The sequence below is a fragment of the Numenius arquata genome, chromosome 12 (genome assembly GCF_964106895.1).
Source record: "Numenius arquata chromosome 12, bNumArq3.hap1.1, whole genome shotgun sequence".
In the NCBI taxonomy this organism is placed as follows: Eukaryota; Metazoa; Chordata; class Aves; order Charadriiformes; family Scolopacidae; genus Numenius; species Numenius arquata.
Window position 1 is genome coordinate 42148063 of NC_133587.1, and position 15965 is coordinate 42164027.

Below are 15965 nucleotides of genomic sequence, written 5' to 3' on the forward strand. Positions count from 1 at the left end.
TTTTCCAAAGTTTTAAGGGCTTTTTGTTTTGTTTTTTACAAGAAACATTTGAAATGAACACCAAAAAATTTTCTAATTTCCACAAAATTCTAATTTTTCTTGTGAAGAGCTTCTCAACAAAGTTCTTCTGTTCAAGGCCACAGAAAATAAAATTCTGAGTTTCTTAAGCTCAGCCATGAAAGCAAAAGGTGCCAAATGATGGATATGTTTTGACCATGTTGACTTGAACAACTTGTTTAAGACCATACAGTGAGCATCAGAATTTGATACTCTATGCTCTGTACCACAGACCCAATATTTAGCTACTAAATATACCTGCTAAAGTGAAGCACATCCCTAAAGGGCATGGAGATCCTTAAACCATAGGAGATTGGTCATTCTACATAAAGTTTCCCCCTTGTGTCAAACTTGTCCAAACTTGTATCCTACCTCTCCTCTAGAATCACCATCTTCAGACTCAGAGGAGGACTCCTGAGCAATGGATGAAGGTCTGGATCGTCCATGGCGAGGAGATGCAGAGGGAGTTTTTGATTCATCGTCGCTTTCTGCCCCTGGCACTCGAAGTGTAGCTAAAAAGCAGAGCAACAGCAAAGTGCGAAATAAAGATCTCCAATTTGAACACGAACCGTACCTGTAATAATTTTCAATTTCATAAAAACAACTATTCCCTGGGAAAAGGATTTGTTGCATTTAGTGTGACCTCCTATTGATATTTAGGATTAAATAAATTATTGGGACGTTTTAATACATGAGGTTGCACGCCTACTGCACTGCAAGAATATTTGTAGGAGAGGTAATGCCTCTATTTTTGTTTCAAGATAAAATTTTACAAGATAATCAATATATTATACACAAAATAAGATTTTTCATTCAATTCAACAAATTGTTGGATTACTGCACAGCTGTGCACACAGTTTTCAGCCTTGAGTTGATTTTAAAATCCCATTGTGAGCTACAATTTGAAGATGTGGGAAGTCTTCAAAACAGAATTGCTTTCAGACTCAGGAGTGATGAATATCTGAGGAACTCAAAATACCTAAGGTGTTCAAAATACACTTCCATTTTTACAATTGTCCTCCACTCTAAAGCTTACAGTTACTCCTACTTATTTAAATAAACACTGTACACATAAAATGGACACCAGGCATCTCAGTTTACTGCAATAGCTTTTTTTCTAGTTCAGAACTGTATACTCAGACATGCAGTTGGGATGGACTCTTACTAAAAATTCTTAGTGCTAAGCATTTACAAATAATCATATGCTTGTGTAGGATGATTGTCTCAAAAAACTGCTTCATAAAGCTCACTGATATTTAAAGTCCAGATGATACCTCAGAAAAAGACTGCATGTTTTTCTACAATGATTAAATTGCATTTGCCTGGTTGCTTACCCTGACTTATTTTTGCAGATACCATTTCTGAGATACGGGAGGTGAGTTTCTGGAAGAACTCTTCTGAGCCAACATCAGCTAAGGAAATAGGGCTTTTGGGTACACCTTCTCTACCGGCTTCAAGGTCTCCTGGAAAAGAGAGCATTTTCTATTAAGCAGGCAATGTCATTTCAAAATCATCTTTTTTGAGTAACAAAAGCTTCTGTGGAAGGAAGGTCTGATTTTCTTCACTTCATCTATCTTTAAAACCGTGCTTGATCACATTTAATCCAAATAATTCACCCTTGAACAGAGACCAGTCCTCCAATATTTCAGACATTTTCAAGAAAACGGGACAAAAGTAGGTAGTAATCATGAAATGCATAGACAATCTCAGCTGTAGATGTGAAGGGCAGGAATAGGAGAGAGAGAATAGCTTCTCTTACCTTCTCTTGTTTCAGAGGGATGAATAGCTCTGAAAAAGAAAGAGTAAAGCAGAGTTAATTGTTAAAATAAAATGTATAACAAGGAGAAGCTGTGGATGTCCCATCCCTGGAGGTGTTCATGACCAGGTTGGATGAGGCTTTGAGGAACCTGGTCTAGTGGGAGGTGTCCCTGCCTGTGGCATGGTGATTAGAACGAGACTATCTTCAAGGGCCCCAAAACATTCTGTGATTCTATGACCATTTCCAGTGGTTTCATCAGGAAACCAGGGGCTGGAGGATACGTAGATGCCATGGTTCTGCCAAGAGATCTACTCCCACCACACCAGGATGCCCGTGTGTTGGAGAAGCAAGCTGACTACTGGTACTTCAGTGGCTTTGAGGTCTAAAGAGACCCTTGCCACACTGACATATTTTACCAGCACCAAATGCCAGCAGAAAAGGGGCAGAAGACTATACTGTCAAGACTGAGTGAAGATGGCTTCACGGACATGAAGAACTACCAGCATTTGCTTGCATCTGATGAAGAGTTTTTGTGGTGTTTCCCAAGACTACAGCTCTCTCGAAACACCCATATCCTGCAGTCAACATCTCTGCTATTCCTGTGCTTTTTGGAGGCGGGATATAAATTCTCATTGCACAAGCTGATCTGCCCTAATTCTCTGTTAGTACATAGGAAGCAGGAGGAAGCTCACTTCACTTATTATGTGATAAACCATATAACACTGATTCCCGCCTGGACACGTTCCTGTGCAACCTGCTGTGGGTGGACCTGCTCTGGCAGGGGGGTTGGACTAGATGATCTCCAAAGGTCCCTTCCAACCCCATATCATTCCGTGATTCTTTGATTGAGTATGCCTAACAGAGCCCGAGCACATCCTTGGTAGATGTTGCAGTGGAATAGCTGAATTCACACTGTAGCTTTTTTCACTTTCACACTCCAGAAAAAGACTGGTCAAGTGTTTTAGGCAGACATATTCTAGAAGCTAAAGTGTGTTCACGTGGATACCACTTTTCAGACTGTATCTGCCTACGGCACAAGCAAAAAAAGGCAAATTGAGAAGGTTATTCTTCAGGTGCGTTTGTAAACAGGAAGTTTGTGAGCAGAATCTTCTCATCCACTTCTTTTTCTGCAAAGCATCAGTTCATTTCAAAGTTGGCAAGTAGCAGTCACACCTTGACCCTGTGAATTTTTTTGGCATTCTGCTTAGGAGATGAAAAAGTAGCAAGAGTTTTATATGTCCTACACAATTTTTTATTTTATTTTTTGTCCTTGTTCCTATCCTCCCTGATAATCGAGCATAAATGGCTGACATTGTTACCAGAATATTCATAGAGCTTTCCATCCTGGAACCTCCAACTATTTTAACTCTAATGCTGAGACGTGAATATAAGATGTTAAAGTGAACACTTCCTAAAAGTGACTCAGGGGAACTTCTGCAGTGTGGTACCTGCACTGCTCCCCTTCAGCATGGCTGGCCAACCACTTACCCCAGTGTGGTCATGATGGCTTCTGACACCATCACCCGCTCTTGGGTCAGAACTTCAGCCTCTTTCACTGTAAGATTAGGGTGTATCATTAGAGGACAGAAGGCAGAGAGTGGTTTTTTTATGTATTTAACGTAGTCACAGTTTCTACACGTGGATTACTGGGAACACTGGAATACTGAATCGGACCTGGGATGCATACTCCCACTCAAATGATGCAAACAGTTTATTCCCCTCCCTGTGCATATAGATGTATGGTTGCCCCATTTCTCTACATCCAACCTATGCTCCTGTAGCTCTTGGTACAGTAAAAATGTGGGATGCAAGGAAGGATAACAAAAAAATGAAGTCCTTCACATGCTGCCCCTACTCCCAGCCCGTATTTGGCTTGTTCCACCTCCTACTGAAGGATTTATGCCAGGAGAGGCTCTGGAAAGCTCTGCCAAAGGGGAATCAAATAACTCTGGCTGCCTTAAGGAAATTCTATCACGCAAAATACCTTGGCAGAGTGAAGCACTCAAAGCATTTTTTTATATGGTGACTTTTTCTAGTTAATTTACATTGCCTTTCTTCCTCTCTTCTTCCTTTGTGCTTAATTTGGTTGTTTCTTAGACTTGTCTTCTGTTTATACAGAAAAGACATTGCTGTTAATCCAAACTAGAAATTTAAAACATTACAGAAGTAAAGAATGTAAACATCTGCAAGTCAAGCGAATTCGTAGCTAATCTAGGGAAAAAGCATTATTTTTTCAGTTGTGATTTGATTAATTTCCTTATCGTTCACACTTGTTTTTCTCTTAGGCACTATACGAAAGGGAACACAGAGAATGTGTCTGTATTGTAAGAAAGATTTACCGTCTGCAACTTCCAGGTTGGCGGTGCAGATGGACTGGCCAGCCTTGTTGGTAGCGATGCACGTATAAGCTCCGCTGTACTTCTTTTTAACATCCAAGAGAATTAAACTGTGATGCATATTCGAACTGGCGAGTTTATATCCAGGCGTGTCTGGTTTGATCCACAGGATGTCTTCCCGAGACACTTCTTTCAGCCAAGTAATAGTTGGTGGTGGGTGTCCTAAAGGAAAGCAAAAGCAATGAGCTTTTATTTTCCTAATGGTGTTCCTTCCTTACAATATGAGCCATACTATTAGCAAAAGATAGCAATAAGTGCTATTTTTATCTATTTCCTGATACTTTTCCAACAATAACAGGCATAATATAAAATAAAGGAACATAAACCTTTCTGCAGCACACTCATAAGCACATTAAACCTTTTTGTAAAACCAAACCCGTTAATCAACACATCTTCATAATACTAATAAATATTATTATCCCTGTTTTTACATACAGGAAAATGGAGGTGAAGATGAGTAATATACTTTCCGTAGAACACATAAACTCTCTTACAAAGCTGGGAGTAGAGCCCCAGGCTTCAGATACAGGCAATGAGTTTACAATGACTTGGGTCAGAGAGGGTGTAGAATGTGTCATGAAGTTATGGAAGGGAAGAGTTACGCAGAGAGGCAAGGCATCTATCCACTTACCTTCCACTTTTACAGATAATGTGATGCTGGCACCTTTTTTCACCTTTTTGTTAGTAAATCTTTCCAGGAACCTTGGCGGTATCAACTGTTCATGGGAATCTGAAAAAGATATTTTTCAGATTCATAAAGATGGGTGAAACATGGTGACATCTTCTGGGTCAGTTTACTGAAAAATTCCTAGGAATTCTATTATCACCTGCTACGGCTTCTCTCACCTGTTTCTGATGGCTCTTCTTTCTCATAAGGATCTGTAACACAAGGAGAAAAAACAAAATGACAAATACAAATAACTTTCTGTCCATGATTTCAAGGAAAAAAAGAAAAAAGTAACTCCAGGGGATTACCCCTTGCAGGAGACAGTACAAAGAAATGTTAGTATGATTTATAAGAGGCCCTCGGTTTTATTAAAATTAAGTATTAAAGTTAATGAGGTTGGGCAGGAATAAAACGTACATTTATGAGACAACAGTCAGACCCTAGAGAAGTGACAAGTCTCATTTTCAGGGGACACAGTAAATTGATAGGTAAACCAAGATTAAAGCACGTCATCTTTTACCTACAGACTTCCTCACCTCCCTTGACTTATCTTGGTAGGCTTTCTTGACAAAAATAACCATAGAAAATAGAAAGAGCCACTGGACAGAGAAAAATCAAGTGCCAAAACCATCCAATACCTACCTTTGACTACCAGCCTGGCTGACGAATATGCAGAACCGGCAGAGTTGATGACAAATATAGAGTACTGGCCAGCATCTGCCTTAGTGACGTCGCGAATTTCCAGCGAGTGGAATTCCTGTTTATCAGTCTTCAGGATACGATCCGAGGGCTTTAATGGCTGTCCGTTTTTGAACCAATAGAGACGAGGCTGTGGGTACCCTGCAAGGAGCAGTTACAGACATGGAGAACAGAATTCACTGACAACATCGACTCGGGAGCATCTCCAACCAGGCAGATCTTTCTGAGCAGCCAAGGAGTCCTCAGCTCTGCCCAGGGCTGCTGTTTCAAGGTTTTACCCGATTCGGAATGGCTGCAAATTCATGAAATTCTATTTATTTGGTAAAGTTCTGTCCTGTCTCTTTAGTTTGTGGCACTCTCCATATTGGCTGCACATGCAAATGCCTTCCAGGTTGGAAAGGTAACACTTAGGTCTGATTTGCAATATAGACAAAGAGAAAAGTTGGAACCAAAACAGTTCTTATCATTTTTATAGGCAGCAATTGGAGAAAACAGGAGACTCGCCACCTCTCCCTGCAGTCAGTCAACAGACAGACAGACAGTCAACACCAGGAGGATGGTTTTGCAGTTTTTAGGTTGTAGCAGGAACCCACTTATAAAGTAAGGCAAGCCCAGAACTGTTTAATTTATTAAAGAGAATAAGGGATATTCTCACTCTCTTTTTTTCTATTCCTTGATGCTCCTCCATAACCAATGTGCTCAGAGAATTACAGGATTCAGTTTTCAGAAGCATATGCCTGTAATTGTGCCTGTAGACACGGACACAGAATGAGGCACTTAATCTGCCTGATTATTGCTGCAAAAAGTCATCGTTTATCAGCCCATACACACTCTTCTGGCTGGTTTGTGCAAACGCGGCGCAAGATGCACAGACTGGGGTCACAGCTGCAGAAGAGCACATGGGAAAACCATGTCCAGCATTTCAACCTGGAACAACTGACAGGGCTGCGGGCTCCCCTCACCTTTCACCTTCAGGTGAAATTTAGCCAGCGATGCTCCAGGTGCCACATGAATATCATGAAGCTCATCAAAGATCTGGGGCAGTTGCTCTTCCTCAGTGGTAGATTCCTCCTGTTCTCGGCTAAGAAGTGATTAGAATCAGAAAGAAGAAAGTCAGCAAGCCAGAAAAGAGTTAGGAATCGGAATCACCTATTTTAGGTTAATTCAGTCTGTCGGTTTTTGAATCATAGAATCGTAGAATGGTTTAGGTTGTAAGGGACCTTAAAAATCATCGAGTTCCAACCCCCTTGCCATGGCCAGGGACACCTCCCGCTAGACCAGGTTGTTCAAAGCCCCATCCAGCCCCCTGGCCTTGAACACCTCTAGGGATGGGACATCCACAGCTTCTCTGGGAAACCTGGGCCAGTATCTCACCACGCTCATGGGAAAGAATTTCTTCCTAATATCTAATCTAAATCTCCTCTCTTTCAGTTTAAAACCATTACCCCTTGTCCTATGGCTCCCCTCCCTGATCCAGGGTCCCTCTCCATCTTTCCTTTAGGGACTGGGAGCGCTCTAAGGTCTCCTTGGAGCCTTCTCTTCTTCAGGCTGAACAACCCTACCTCTTTCAGCCTGTCCTCATAGGAAAGACTTCATAGTTTTGTCATCACAACAACAGATTCAGCACCATAGAACATTAAAAATACTGGAGTGATACCATGAGGAAATATCCAGGCTGGCCTGAAGGCAGCCAGAGCATGTTCACACATGATAAATGTCCAGCTGTTGAAGTTATTGCATCTCAGCTGGTCTGGCTGTTTCTTTATGACATTAAACTAGCCCTGCCAGATACAGCAAAACCAGGCTAGATGTAAATATACATATTGATCTTACCAAGTCAGAAGTTAGAAAGAGCTAGAGGTCAATATTTTACCTTGAAATATATTCTTTGGCACTGTAGTAAGAAGATGTCTCTGTTGCATCTGCTGCTGTCTCATAGTCGGTGCTGGTCACTGTTAAATGGAAAAATGAAGTGTTTTTTATAATCTGAGCTTTGAAACTATTTTTCTTACTATAATTATAATTTCCCTACTAATTTGAGTGACTGGCAGTTCAATTTCACGCTGCTACTGCAGCAGGGTCTCACAGGCCCCTGGATTATGGAAAACACCTCCATTTACCTGAAAAGCTTTTCTCTGAGCCTTGCCTCAGTGTCGGCAAAACCCAACTGAACCTAAGAGGTTTGCAAGTGAAACATTTTATGGGATACTTGTACATTTCCTTTTAATATAAATGGTGTTTTTCTTGAAAAAAAAAGAAAAATATGCACCTCTCAGCAGGACCCCTTCCCTTGTTTTTTTCTACAGCAATTTTGAGACTTACAGTCAACTCGAAGCTCTGCCTTGGTTGAAGCAACTCCCATGTTGTTTTCAGCAAGGCAACGGTAAACACCCATGTCAGTGGGGACCACAGCTGTGATGATCAGCTGATGGCACCCTTCCTGGTCCTCGTTGATCATATAATGATCGTTTTCTTCGATAGCTTTCCCATCCTTGAACCAGCGAACCGTGGGGAGCGGTTTGCCAACAACGATGCAGTCAAAGCTGACTGGGTATCCATCTTGTACCTCTTGGTTTTGGAGTTCAGTCAGGAACATGGGAGCTAAAGTCAGCGTAGTTAGGAGAGAAGAAAGGAAAAACCCGGTTGTGTCAAAAGACGTATTTTAAGAGCACTGCTGCCCAGTGCCTGAAGAATTCTGGTTTCTAGGTTTTTTTTAATTGCAGACTATGTAGACTGTTTTTAATTGGAGACTATGAAAACGGGCAAGAAGAAAGTCCCTGACAAGCACTATGAAGATATTCCTTAATACCATGAGCATTGCAGTACCACAGCTGCAAACTATACATTGCCTCTGTTCCTCTCCTTGTTGAAACGTCTTTTCTCCCCAGGACTGTTCTGAAAACTATTTCATTTATTTAAGCATAATAATCATAGCATTTATGACCATATTATTGTAGCAAGGGCATTTCTATTGTGAAAAGTGGCTTTGTAGATAAGTCAATATTTTGCAACCCGCTCCTTCATCACTAACCTCCTTCCTCTCCCTCAAAATGAAAAAGAATAAAAAAATTCATCAGTTTTTCAAAAAGCGCAAAGTTTCCAGGAAAATATCTGCACCAAATGAAAAACAAAGGCTTTTTGGATGTTACTCATGAGTGAAAATATAACATTTTGACCTGCTCCAGCTGTCTTTTCCAAAGAATAAACAGGTTTGCTTCGCTTACCTGTATCAGAAGTCAGCAAAGGCGGTGGAGGTCTCACTAGTGGTGGTGCAAACTTCCCATGGGTGGGTGGTGTTGCTTTCCCAATACGCAATTCAATTTTTTTAGGGCCTTGTTCCAAAATGTCAATCTCCACGGGAATTCCCAGAGCACCAAACATCTCTCTGAATCGAGTGGCAGCAGTTTTTGCCTCAGACAAGATTTCAAACTTGATGTAGATGTACTGGTCATCCTCACGATACGTCTGATGGTCGACCACCTCTACGTCCCCTTCATCTGCACTGACAAAGAGCTCTTCCTCCACATCAGATATCTCTGTTGAGATCTTGGCCCTGAAGAGTCTATGAAGTCTCCTTCCTGCTTTTCGGAAAGCATCATCCAGCTCACTGCCAGATGAGCTCTCTGTCTCACTGTCAGTGCTTGGTTTGACCTGCTTCTCCTTATGAAGAACTTGAGGTTCCTGAGTGCCAATAACCACCTCAGCACTGTGTGAAACCTTGCCAAATTTATTGGATGCCTCACAGGTGTATTTACCAGCATCTTTCCTGTCCAGGCCAGTGATAATCAAAGAGCAGGTTCCATCACTGTAATTGTCTATGTGATAGTAGCGACCGTCTGAAAGCTCCTCCCCGTCTTTCAGCCAACGGACTTTCATGTCAGTTTTGCTGTGGGCCACACACTCGAGATGGAGAGTGCTTCCAGGCTCACCAGAGAAGTCTTTGAAGGTCTCAGTAAACACTGGGCACTCTTGTTGCTTGATCTCTTTCCTGACTTTGTAGCCTTTGAAAGCAGCCTGGATCTTCACAGCGGCCTTGTTCATAGAAGGATCATCTAAATCTGGCATTTCTGGTTCAGCTGGCTGAGCAGGTGAGGCCGACACAACAGTCTCCACACTGGATTTCTCCCACTGTTTCCATAATTTGCCTGTGGAGATGGACTGAGCCTTGCTAGTAACACTGACACTTGTCTTCCCAGCTTTCTTGAGGTAGTTTACCAGTGAAGGAGTCCCAGCTCTAGACTCATCATCTGAGCTTGTGAAAGACAAATCTGCTTCTCCTGTCCTAGCCAGCTCATCACACGTGGAGTACTCCTCTGAGTAATAATGAGACATCTCCGCTTCCTCCTTCCTCAACTTCTGAAGCTTCTCGTCCTCTTCAGGCACCTCGCTGATGGAATCCAAGGTGGGCTCCCGGCTCATCCGGCGTTTCTTGGCCAGGGCTTCCCACAGGAGGTGAAGATCTCCCTCCTGAGCAGCCTCAGGAGGCAAGCTGGGCTGGACGTGGCCATCCGCCAGCTCTTCTGGTGGTCTTGCAGGAGGTGCTTCTCTGGCGATCTCTTTTAGCATTGTCACTGTTGAAACTGAGGAGAATTAAATTGGTAAGATTTTACAAGTCTGTGACTAAGCTCTTAGAAAGCACATGGAAATATTATTCTAAAGACCAGGCAGAGGACTATCAGTGGCATTTAACTAAGCATTCTGTTGAGGACAAAACGTGAATTTAATATTACTGGATGTGGTCTTGGACTACTTGTCCTAGGTGGGGTTGGACTAGATGATCTCCGGAGGTCCCTTCCAACCCCATGTGATTCTGTGACCCCGCTTTGAGCCCGGGGCTGGACTACACTATCTTCAGAAGATCTTTCCAACCTCAACTATCCTGTGATTCTATGTATGCACTTAAAACATATCCAAACAACTTTTTTTTTTTTTTTTTTTTTAATTCCTCACACATTTGAACACAATAAATAATTTTCTGCCCTTTTAAAATATTGCAGTTGGTGAATACCAAGCCAAGACTGTCAGTGGAGCCTGGAAAGCTATTCAGGCTCATCCTATTTTACAGCTAGACAGTGCTTCGCTGACTGTCTTGAATAGATCTCTGCTGGCTATAATGGGAGCTGACACTCCCACCTCAGATGGAGACACCTGCCTGCTAAGATGTGTCTAAGACAGAAGGTTGTGACTCACTTTTTGCCTTCACATAGTCCGCAGGGCCATTTGAGATGCTCCAGGCTGTCTGGGACAACGACATGTGACTCTCACATACAACACAGGACCTATGAGTCCCTCTGGAGAAGGAGACGGAAGCCAGGAGTGATATCCTGAAGTGCCTCAATGGCACTAGATGCCTATGTGGGGGCCACTGAATCCCACTGTAGGGGCAGCCTCCTAGACATTATGACCGAAAGCCATTTGGGATGTCTAGGACAAGGGGCTGGCAGATACCAAGCAGAACATATGAAAGAGCCACTTTCTGAAGTGGCAGCTGAAGGCCAAGCAGAATACCTCCAAGCATCTCAAAAGGCACCAGAAACCCACGTAAAGACAACTATATCACACTTTAAATATCTGACTCAGGAAAATCTTATCTGAGCAGCTCAAAGCTATTAGGGATTTGGAAACATACTGGGCAATACTGAACATGAAGATAACAATTATTTGTGGATTGTTCTCAAAGCCTGTAAAAGAAAATGAATTCCAGCCCAGGCTGTGGAGATGCCCCTGGATGTCCATAAACAGAACTGATTTAACATCACAGGAATGCACTCTCTTTACCTTCAAGACACAAGCTGGCAACAGATTTGACTTCCGGAGAAACCATGCAGGTATATGTGTCCTGATCTTCAGGTTTAAATGCATGAATAATGAGTGTCTGCTTTTTTCCATCAGAGAGGATCTCATATCTCCCTCCAGCTCGTATTTGTTCTTTTCCTTTGAACCATGTCACACTCTCTTTAGTTTCACTTGATAATTTGCACTCCAAGCGAGCCACCTCCCCTTCTGAGACTGATCCTCCCACCAAAGGTTGAGTGACTGTAACTGGAGGCTCTGTAATTAAAAAAAGGTGAATTAACACAAAGAACATATCATAAATTGGCTTTAAGGCACTCGAGACGACTCTATAAAATACCCAAACATCCCATCTGTCATCCATAGGTTCTTTAGTTATTGTAGACAACCAAAGGAAAAAACAAATGACTGGCAGCATCCAAAGTTTGCACTTCCAAAGGTAACATCAAAATAACTTCACAAGCTCTCCCAGCAGTTAAACCAGCTCCATTTAAATATATACATGCAAAAGTGGTTGCATTTTTCACATTCCTGCATATTTGCTGATCTTCATTTACCCATCACCAGTATTCAAGCAGTCCTACAGATTGTAGAAGATTTTAATGTTTAGAAGTGAAGCAGTTCTGAAGAGAGACAAGAAAGAAACAATAAAAAGAATAAAAAAACAGAAGAGATTATTAGAGGGGGCATTCGTCCCAGTCTTGAAAGTAAAAAAAAAAAAAAAAAAAAAAGAAAGAAAATCTGTATATTTACATTTGCTTAGGAAGAGTAAGAATTCTCAAAAAACATAAAGAATTTAAAAATAAAAAAATCTCTGTATCTTCTTATACTTTGGAAGGAGGCCTCCACTGAATGTGGAGATGTTTACTGGGATGTAAAGCACACAGTGGAGTTTCCAAAACCAGCAGCTCCTGAGCATGATCTGCCCCTCTGCACATTTCACTGGGGCGAGGGGACCACTGTCCCAAACACCTTGGGTTTTTTGGAGACGAAGTCAGCATACACAGTGCTATCGGTGCCCAGCTGACACACTGGCAGTTGTGATGTTGCAAAAAGAAGATTTTTTTATTGTTATTATTCTCACTTGGAGGAATTTGTTGGACACTCAGCTATCACAGAAAGAGTTGCAAGAAGAGAAAGATTGAGGGAGTGGGTCTCCATCCCACTGAAGCTTCCAAAGTTTCACCAACAGACAGCAAAGAAACTGTGTCCTCCACCATTTGTGTGTGGGGTTTATTGAAAAAGATATGCAAATAACATAATGAAAGAGAAAGATGGGTGAAGAAGACAACACTGCCCACCCTCTGCACTGGTACCAGGGTCTCAGTTACCCCAAATGCATTCCAACATGCCCCTTTTGATTCATTCCATCCTAATTCCACCAGAAAAGAAACTCCTGGTGACCAGACAACGCATGGATGCAGTGCAGGCTGCAAGACAGCTTGATGCAGTTTGGAGAAAATAAGTGTTGAGAACTAACAACGCAGCAGGTTTTGTTCGCAGCAGCCCAGAACAATTTTCCCAAGCTCTTTCTCCTCTATTGTGTTGGCAGCAAAGCACTGAGAAACTGTCTTCCAGGAGATGCCTGGAATGGGTGAAGCAGGCACGCCATGCGAAACACAAGGTCTACAGCAGCTTGCAGTCCTCCATGGGGGCATCTCTCTGTTCTCACCTAGCCTCACCATCTGAGGGAAGTGCACCGGCTCGCTGGTCCCAACTTTGTTTATAGCTGAGACACGGAATCTGTAGGGTTCACCCGGGGTGAGATCGTCCACCGTAAATTCTGTGTTTTGAATAATGCCCTTGCTGCACGACTGCCAGCCAATACCTGGGATTTTCCTCTCCACGTTGTAGCCTAGGATGCCACAACCGCCATCGCTCAACGGCTTGTACCAAGACAGAGTGACAGAGTGGCTGTTCTTACTTAAAACTTCCGGTTCTTCAGGTGGATCGGGGTGGGCTGAAGGCACAACAGAGGTCCCGTGATGTACGACATGAGCAATAATGCTTTATACCAAAAAAACCAAGAGCCTTCTACAAGCAATGAGAAGGAAGCTCAATAGATTCAGTATCTGCCTTATTGTAAAGTTGATGGGTACATGCCCATGGCCATGAGACGTACCTGTGCGCCGCTGAGTTTTCCTTTGTCTGCCCTGATCTACACTGCTAATGTTATTTGTTTTCCAACTGTCATCTTACATACTTAATGTCTCATATTGTGATTTTTTCCCGCTGCTTCATTGCAGCTGGCTCAAAATAAAGATGACGCTTTGCTGTCCATATTATCAAGGAACTTAGCTGAAAAATTAAAATACGTTTGGGCATTGATCATATTTATTTCAGGTCTGGCCTTAATGGAAATCAAGTTATTGTTGGACTACAGAGTAACTCTCTAGTATTTTAATAGCAAGTCGCTCAATTTCTGTGTAATTGCTATATATGTCACAGCATCAGGCAACAACAAATAAATACATAATGGGAATGGTCTTGTGTCCTACCAGACTGGCTAGTGATGTTCATACTCAGTACACCATAAAATGTTCCTCACCTAATTTACACTTTGGCTTAGAAGACAGAAATAATTCTTTCAGTCTTCAAGTTCAAGGCATTTACCAAGCAAATGACCCGCCACGATGTACCAGTCCAACAAATTAATGGCAAATAAGGTAATCAGACAGTTCTGTAGTTCTGGACACCACAAACATTCCTTTCTACATAACATATAAGCTTATTTTGTCTATTTTCAGCCAAATTTCATACAGAGAACCCATCAACAGGAAGAGTTCATGAGGATAGTATTTTGCAGTTCCTAAAATGTAGGTGCCCAAAATAGAATAAAACATCAACACCCAATTTTTTTTTTGTGTGGAAATGACTGGAATATGTCAAGTCTCAGAAGTCATTAGACAGACAGACAGACTACCCCTAATAATTTAGTGACTCTTGAACGTCTCAAGAACAGCGTAAGGCTAAAAGACATCATAATTATCCCATAACCATCACTGGGGTTGTGCTGGCATGACCATTGCTGGGTGACTCACGTATCCCACTGTGGGAAGGGGCCAGACCTTGGGTGGACATTGACGGATCATTGGTGGAACCTGCCCCATGAGGGAATTAGGGAACTATCATCTTGTCTACTTTTGAAGTACTGCAAGAGCTATTAACTCTTGTGTCTCTGAAGTACAAGGCATGTGTTTCATGGATGTCACCCACACAAAGATTTTGATATGTAAATCATTAATCTGGAAAACTGGTGGCCCGGCACTTGAGTAGATTAGCAGATTTCAAAGGGTTCTCTGCTGCCCTGGATAATCTTTTCTTGTGTGCTCTAGTTCAGCTCCCTCCCACATCCACCTTTGCAGAGGGTGATGCTGAACTCTGAGTAAATCGATTTCCCTTAGACTCCATGTTACAATTTACAAAAGACTGCAGCTAAAGAAAGCTGTTGAACTTCTCTACCATTGCCTGATATATCATATCAGCCAGCCTCATACAATTTTCTTCTGATGAGGTGAACAGTTTCTCATCAAAAACCAAGTTGCCCAGTGGTATTTTTCAGACTAAGAACACTAGCTTGGGACATGTGAGGCAAAGAGAAAAGAATCAGTACAGAGATTAGAGAATTCAGTGTTGTAGCTCACTACCAAAGTCTGAGATTTCAAGTGCCACTGGGCTAGAACGACGGACACTTACCTATCACAGATAACTTGGCTGATGCAATTGCTTCCCTGGAAGCAAAGGTCACTTCTCCAGAATGATGCGGTTGGGCTTTTTTCAGAATAAGTTTGTATTTGTTTCCATCTGCTTGTATCTCCCAGTCCTCACCTGACTGGATCTCTATGTCATTACTGTACCAGGCTACTTCATTAATTGGCACAGCTTCACTTAGAACGCAGCTAAATGTAGCTTTCTCCCCCGGAGACACTTCCACATCTGTGAGAGGCTGCAAGATCTGTAGGCGCCATCCTGTAGGTAAAAAATATGTAATCAAGCCCTCAGTTACAGAAACAAAGACAGGCAAGGGATTTTGTGAATATTTTTGTGAAGCTCTGGACAGTCGGGCCTTGGAGACCAAGGAGATCATGAAAAGGGAAGTTTTGTATATCACCAGAACAGAAGGAACCATCGGAGACTGAAACTTTCCAAAACTTTCAGGAGCAAAAATCAACCCATCAATGTCTTTCTTTCCCAAGTAGCAGAAAACCACAATGGAGATACCATGCCTTGACTGAGGATGGCTCTTCTTGTACTGAAGGGAGTTCCAATGCCTCAAGGGTCTCAGTAATAGCAAAAAATACAAGGACACAGAGATAGTATTGTTGCTGGTATAACTCTCACCTCTAGAGCCCTGAAGTACCTATAAACACAACCCAAACTCTTCAGAATAATGACAACTAGAAGACAGTCATTCGCTGCTATCTCATTGCCAACTGATGCTGCTCATATCTGTGTCATGGCATACGGAAAAAGAAGAAACCGTAAACATCTGCTATTTATTGCACGGGAAGAAGATTTAGGTAAGAAGCAAGCAACAAATACAACTTTTCCTCTCTCATACTCATCATATTTTCCTGGCTCATTTGTGCTTTCC

At 42.2% G+C, this 15965-nt stretch overlaps 1 protein-coding gene across 1 annotated transcript in view; it reads right to left on the minus strand.

Moving 5' to 3' along the window:
- OBSCN (obscurin, cytoskeletal calmodulin and titin-interacting RhoGEF) overlaps nt 1–15965 on the minus strand; it is a 192867-nt gene that overhangs the window by 65144 nt on the left and 111758 nt on the right. The window contains exons 53-68 of the mRNA XM_074157645.1: nt 15068–15340; nt 13044–13331; nt 11357–11629; nt 9738–10158; nt 9275–9692; nt 8803–9229; nt 7901–8179; nt 7452–7530; nt 6541–6659; nt 5522–5719; nt 5059–5091; nt 4844–4942; nt 4163–4374; nt 1760–1843; nt 1392–1539; nt 430–569 (exon numbers count right to left, since the gene is read on the minus strand). Of these exons, the coding sequence (XP_074013746.1) occupies nt 430–569; nt 1392–1539; nt 1760–1843; nt 4163–4374; nt 4844–4942; nt 5059–5091; nt 5522–5719; nt 6541–6659; nt 7452–7530; nt 7901–8179; nt 8803–9229; nt 9275–9692; nt 9738–10158; nt 11357–11629; nt 13044–13331; nt 15068–15340 (3491 nt within the window). The remainder of the gene's footprint in view (nt 1–429; nt 570–1391; nt 1540–1759; nt 1844–4162; nt 4375–4843; nt 4943–5058; nt 5092–5521; nt 5720–6540; nt 6660–7451; nt 7531–7900; nt 8180–8802; nt 9230–9274; nt 9693–9737; nt 10159–11356; nt 11630–13043; nt 13332–15067; nt 15341–15965) is intronic.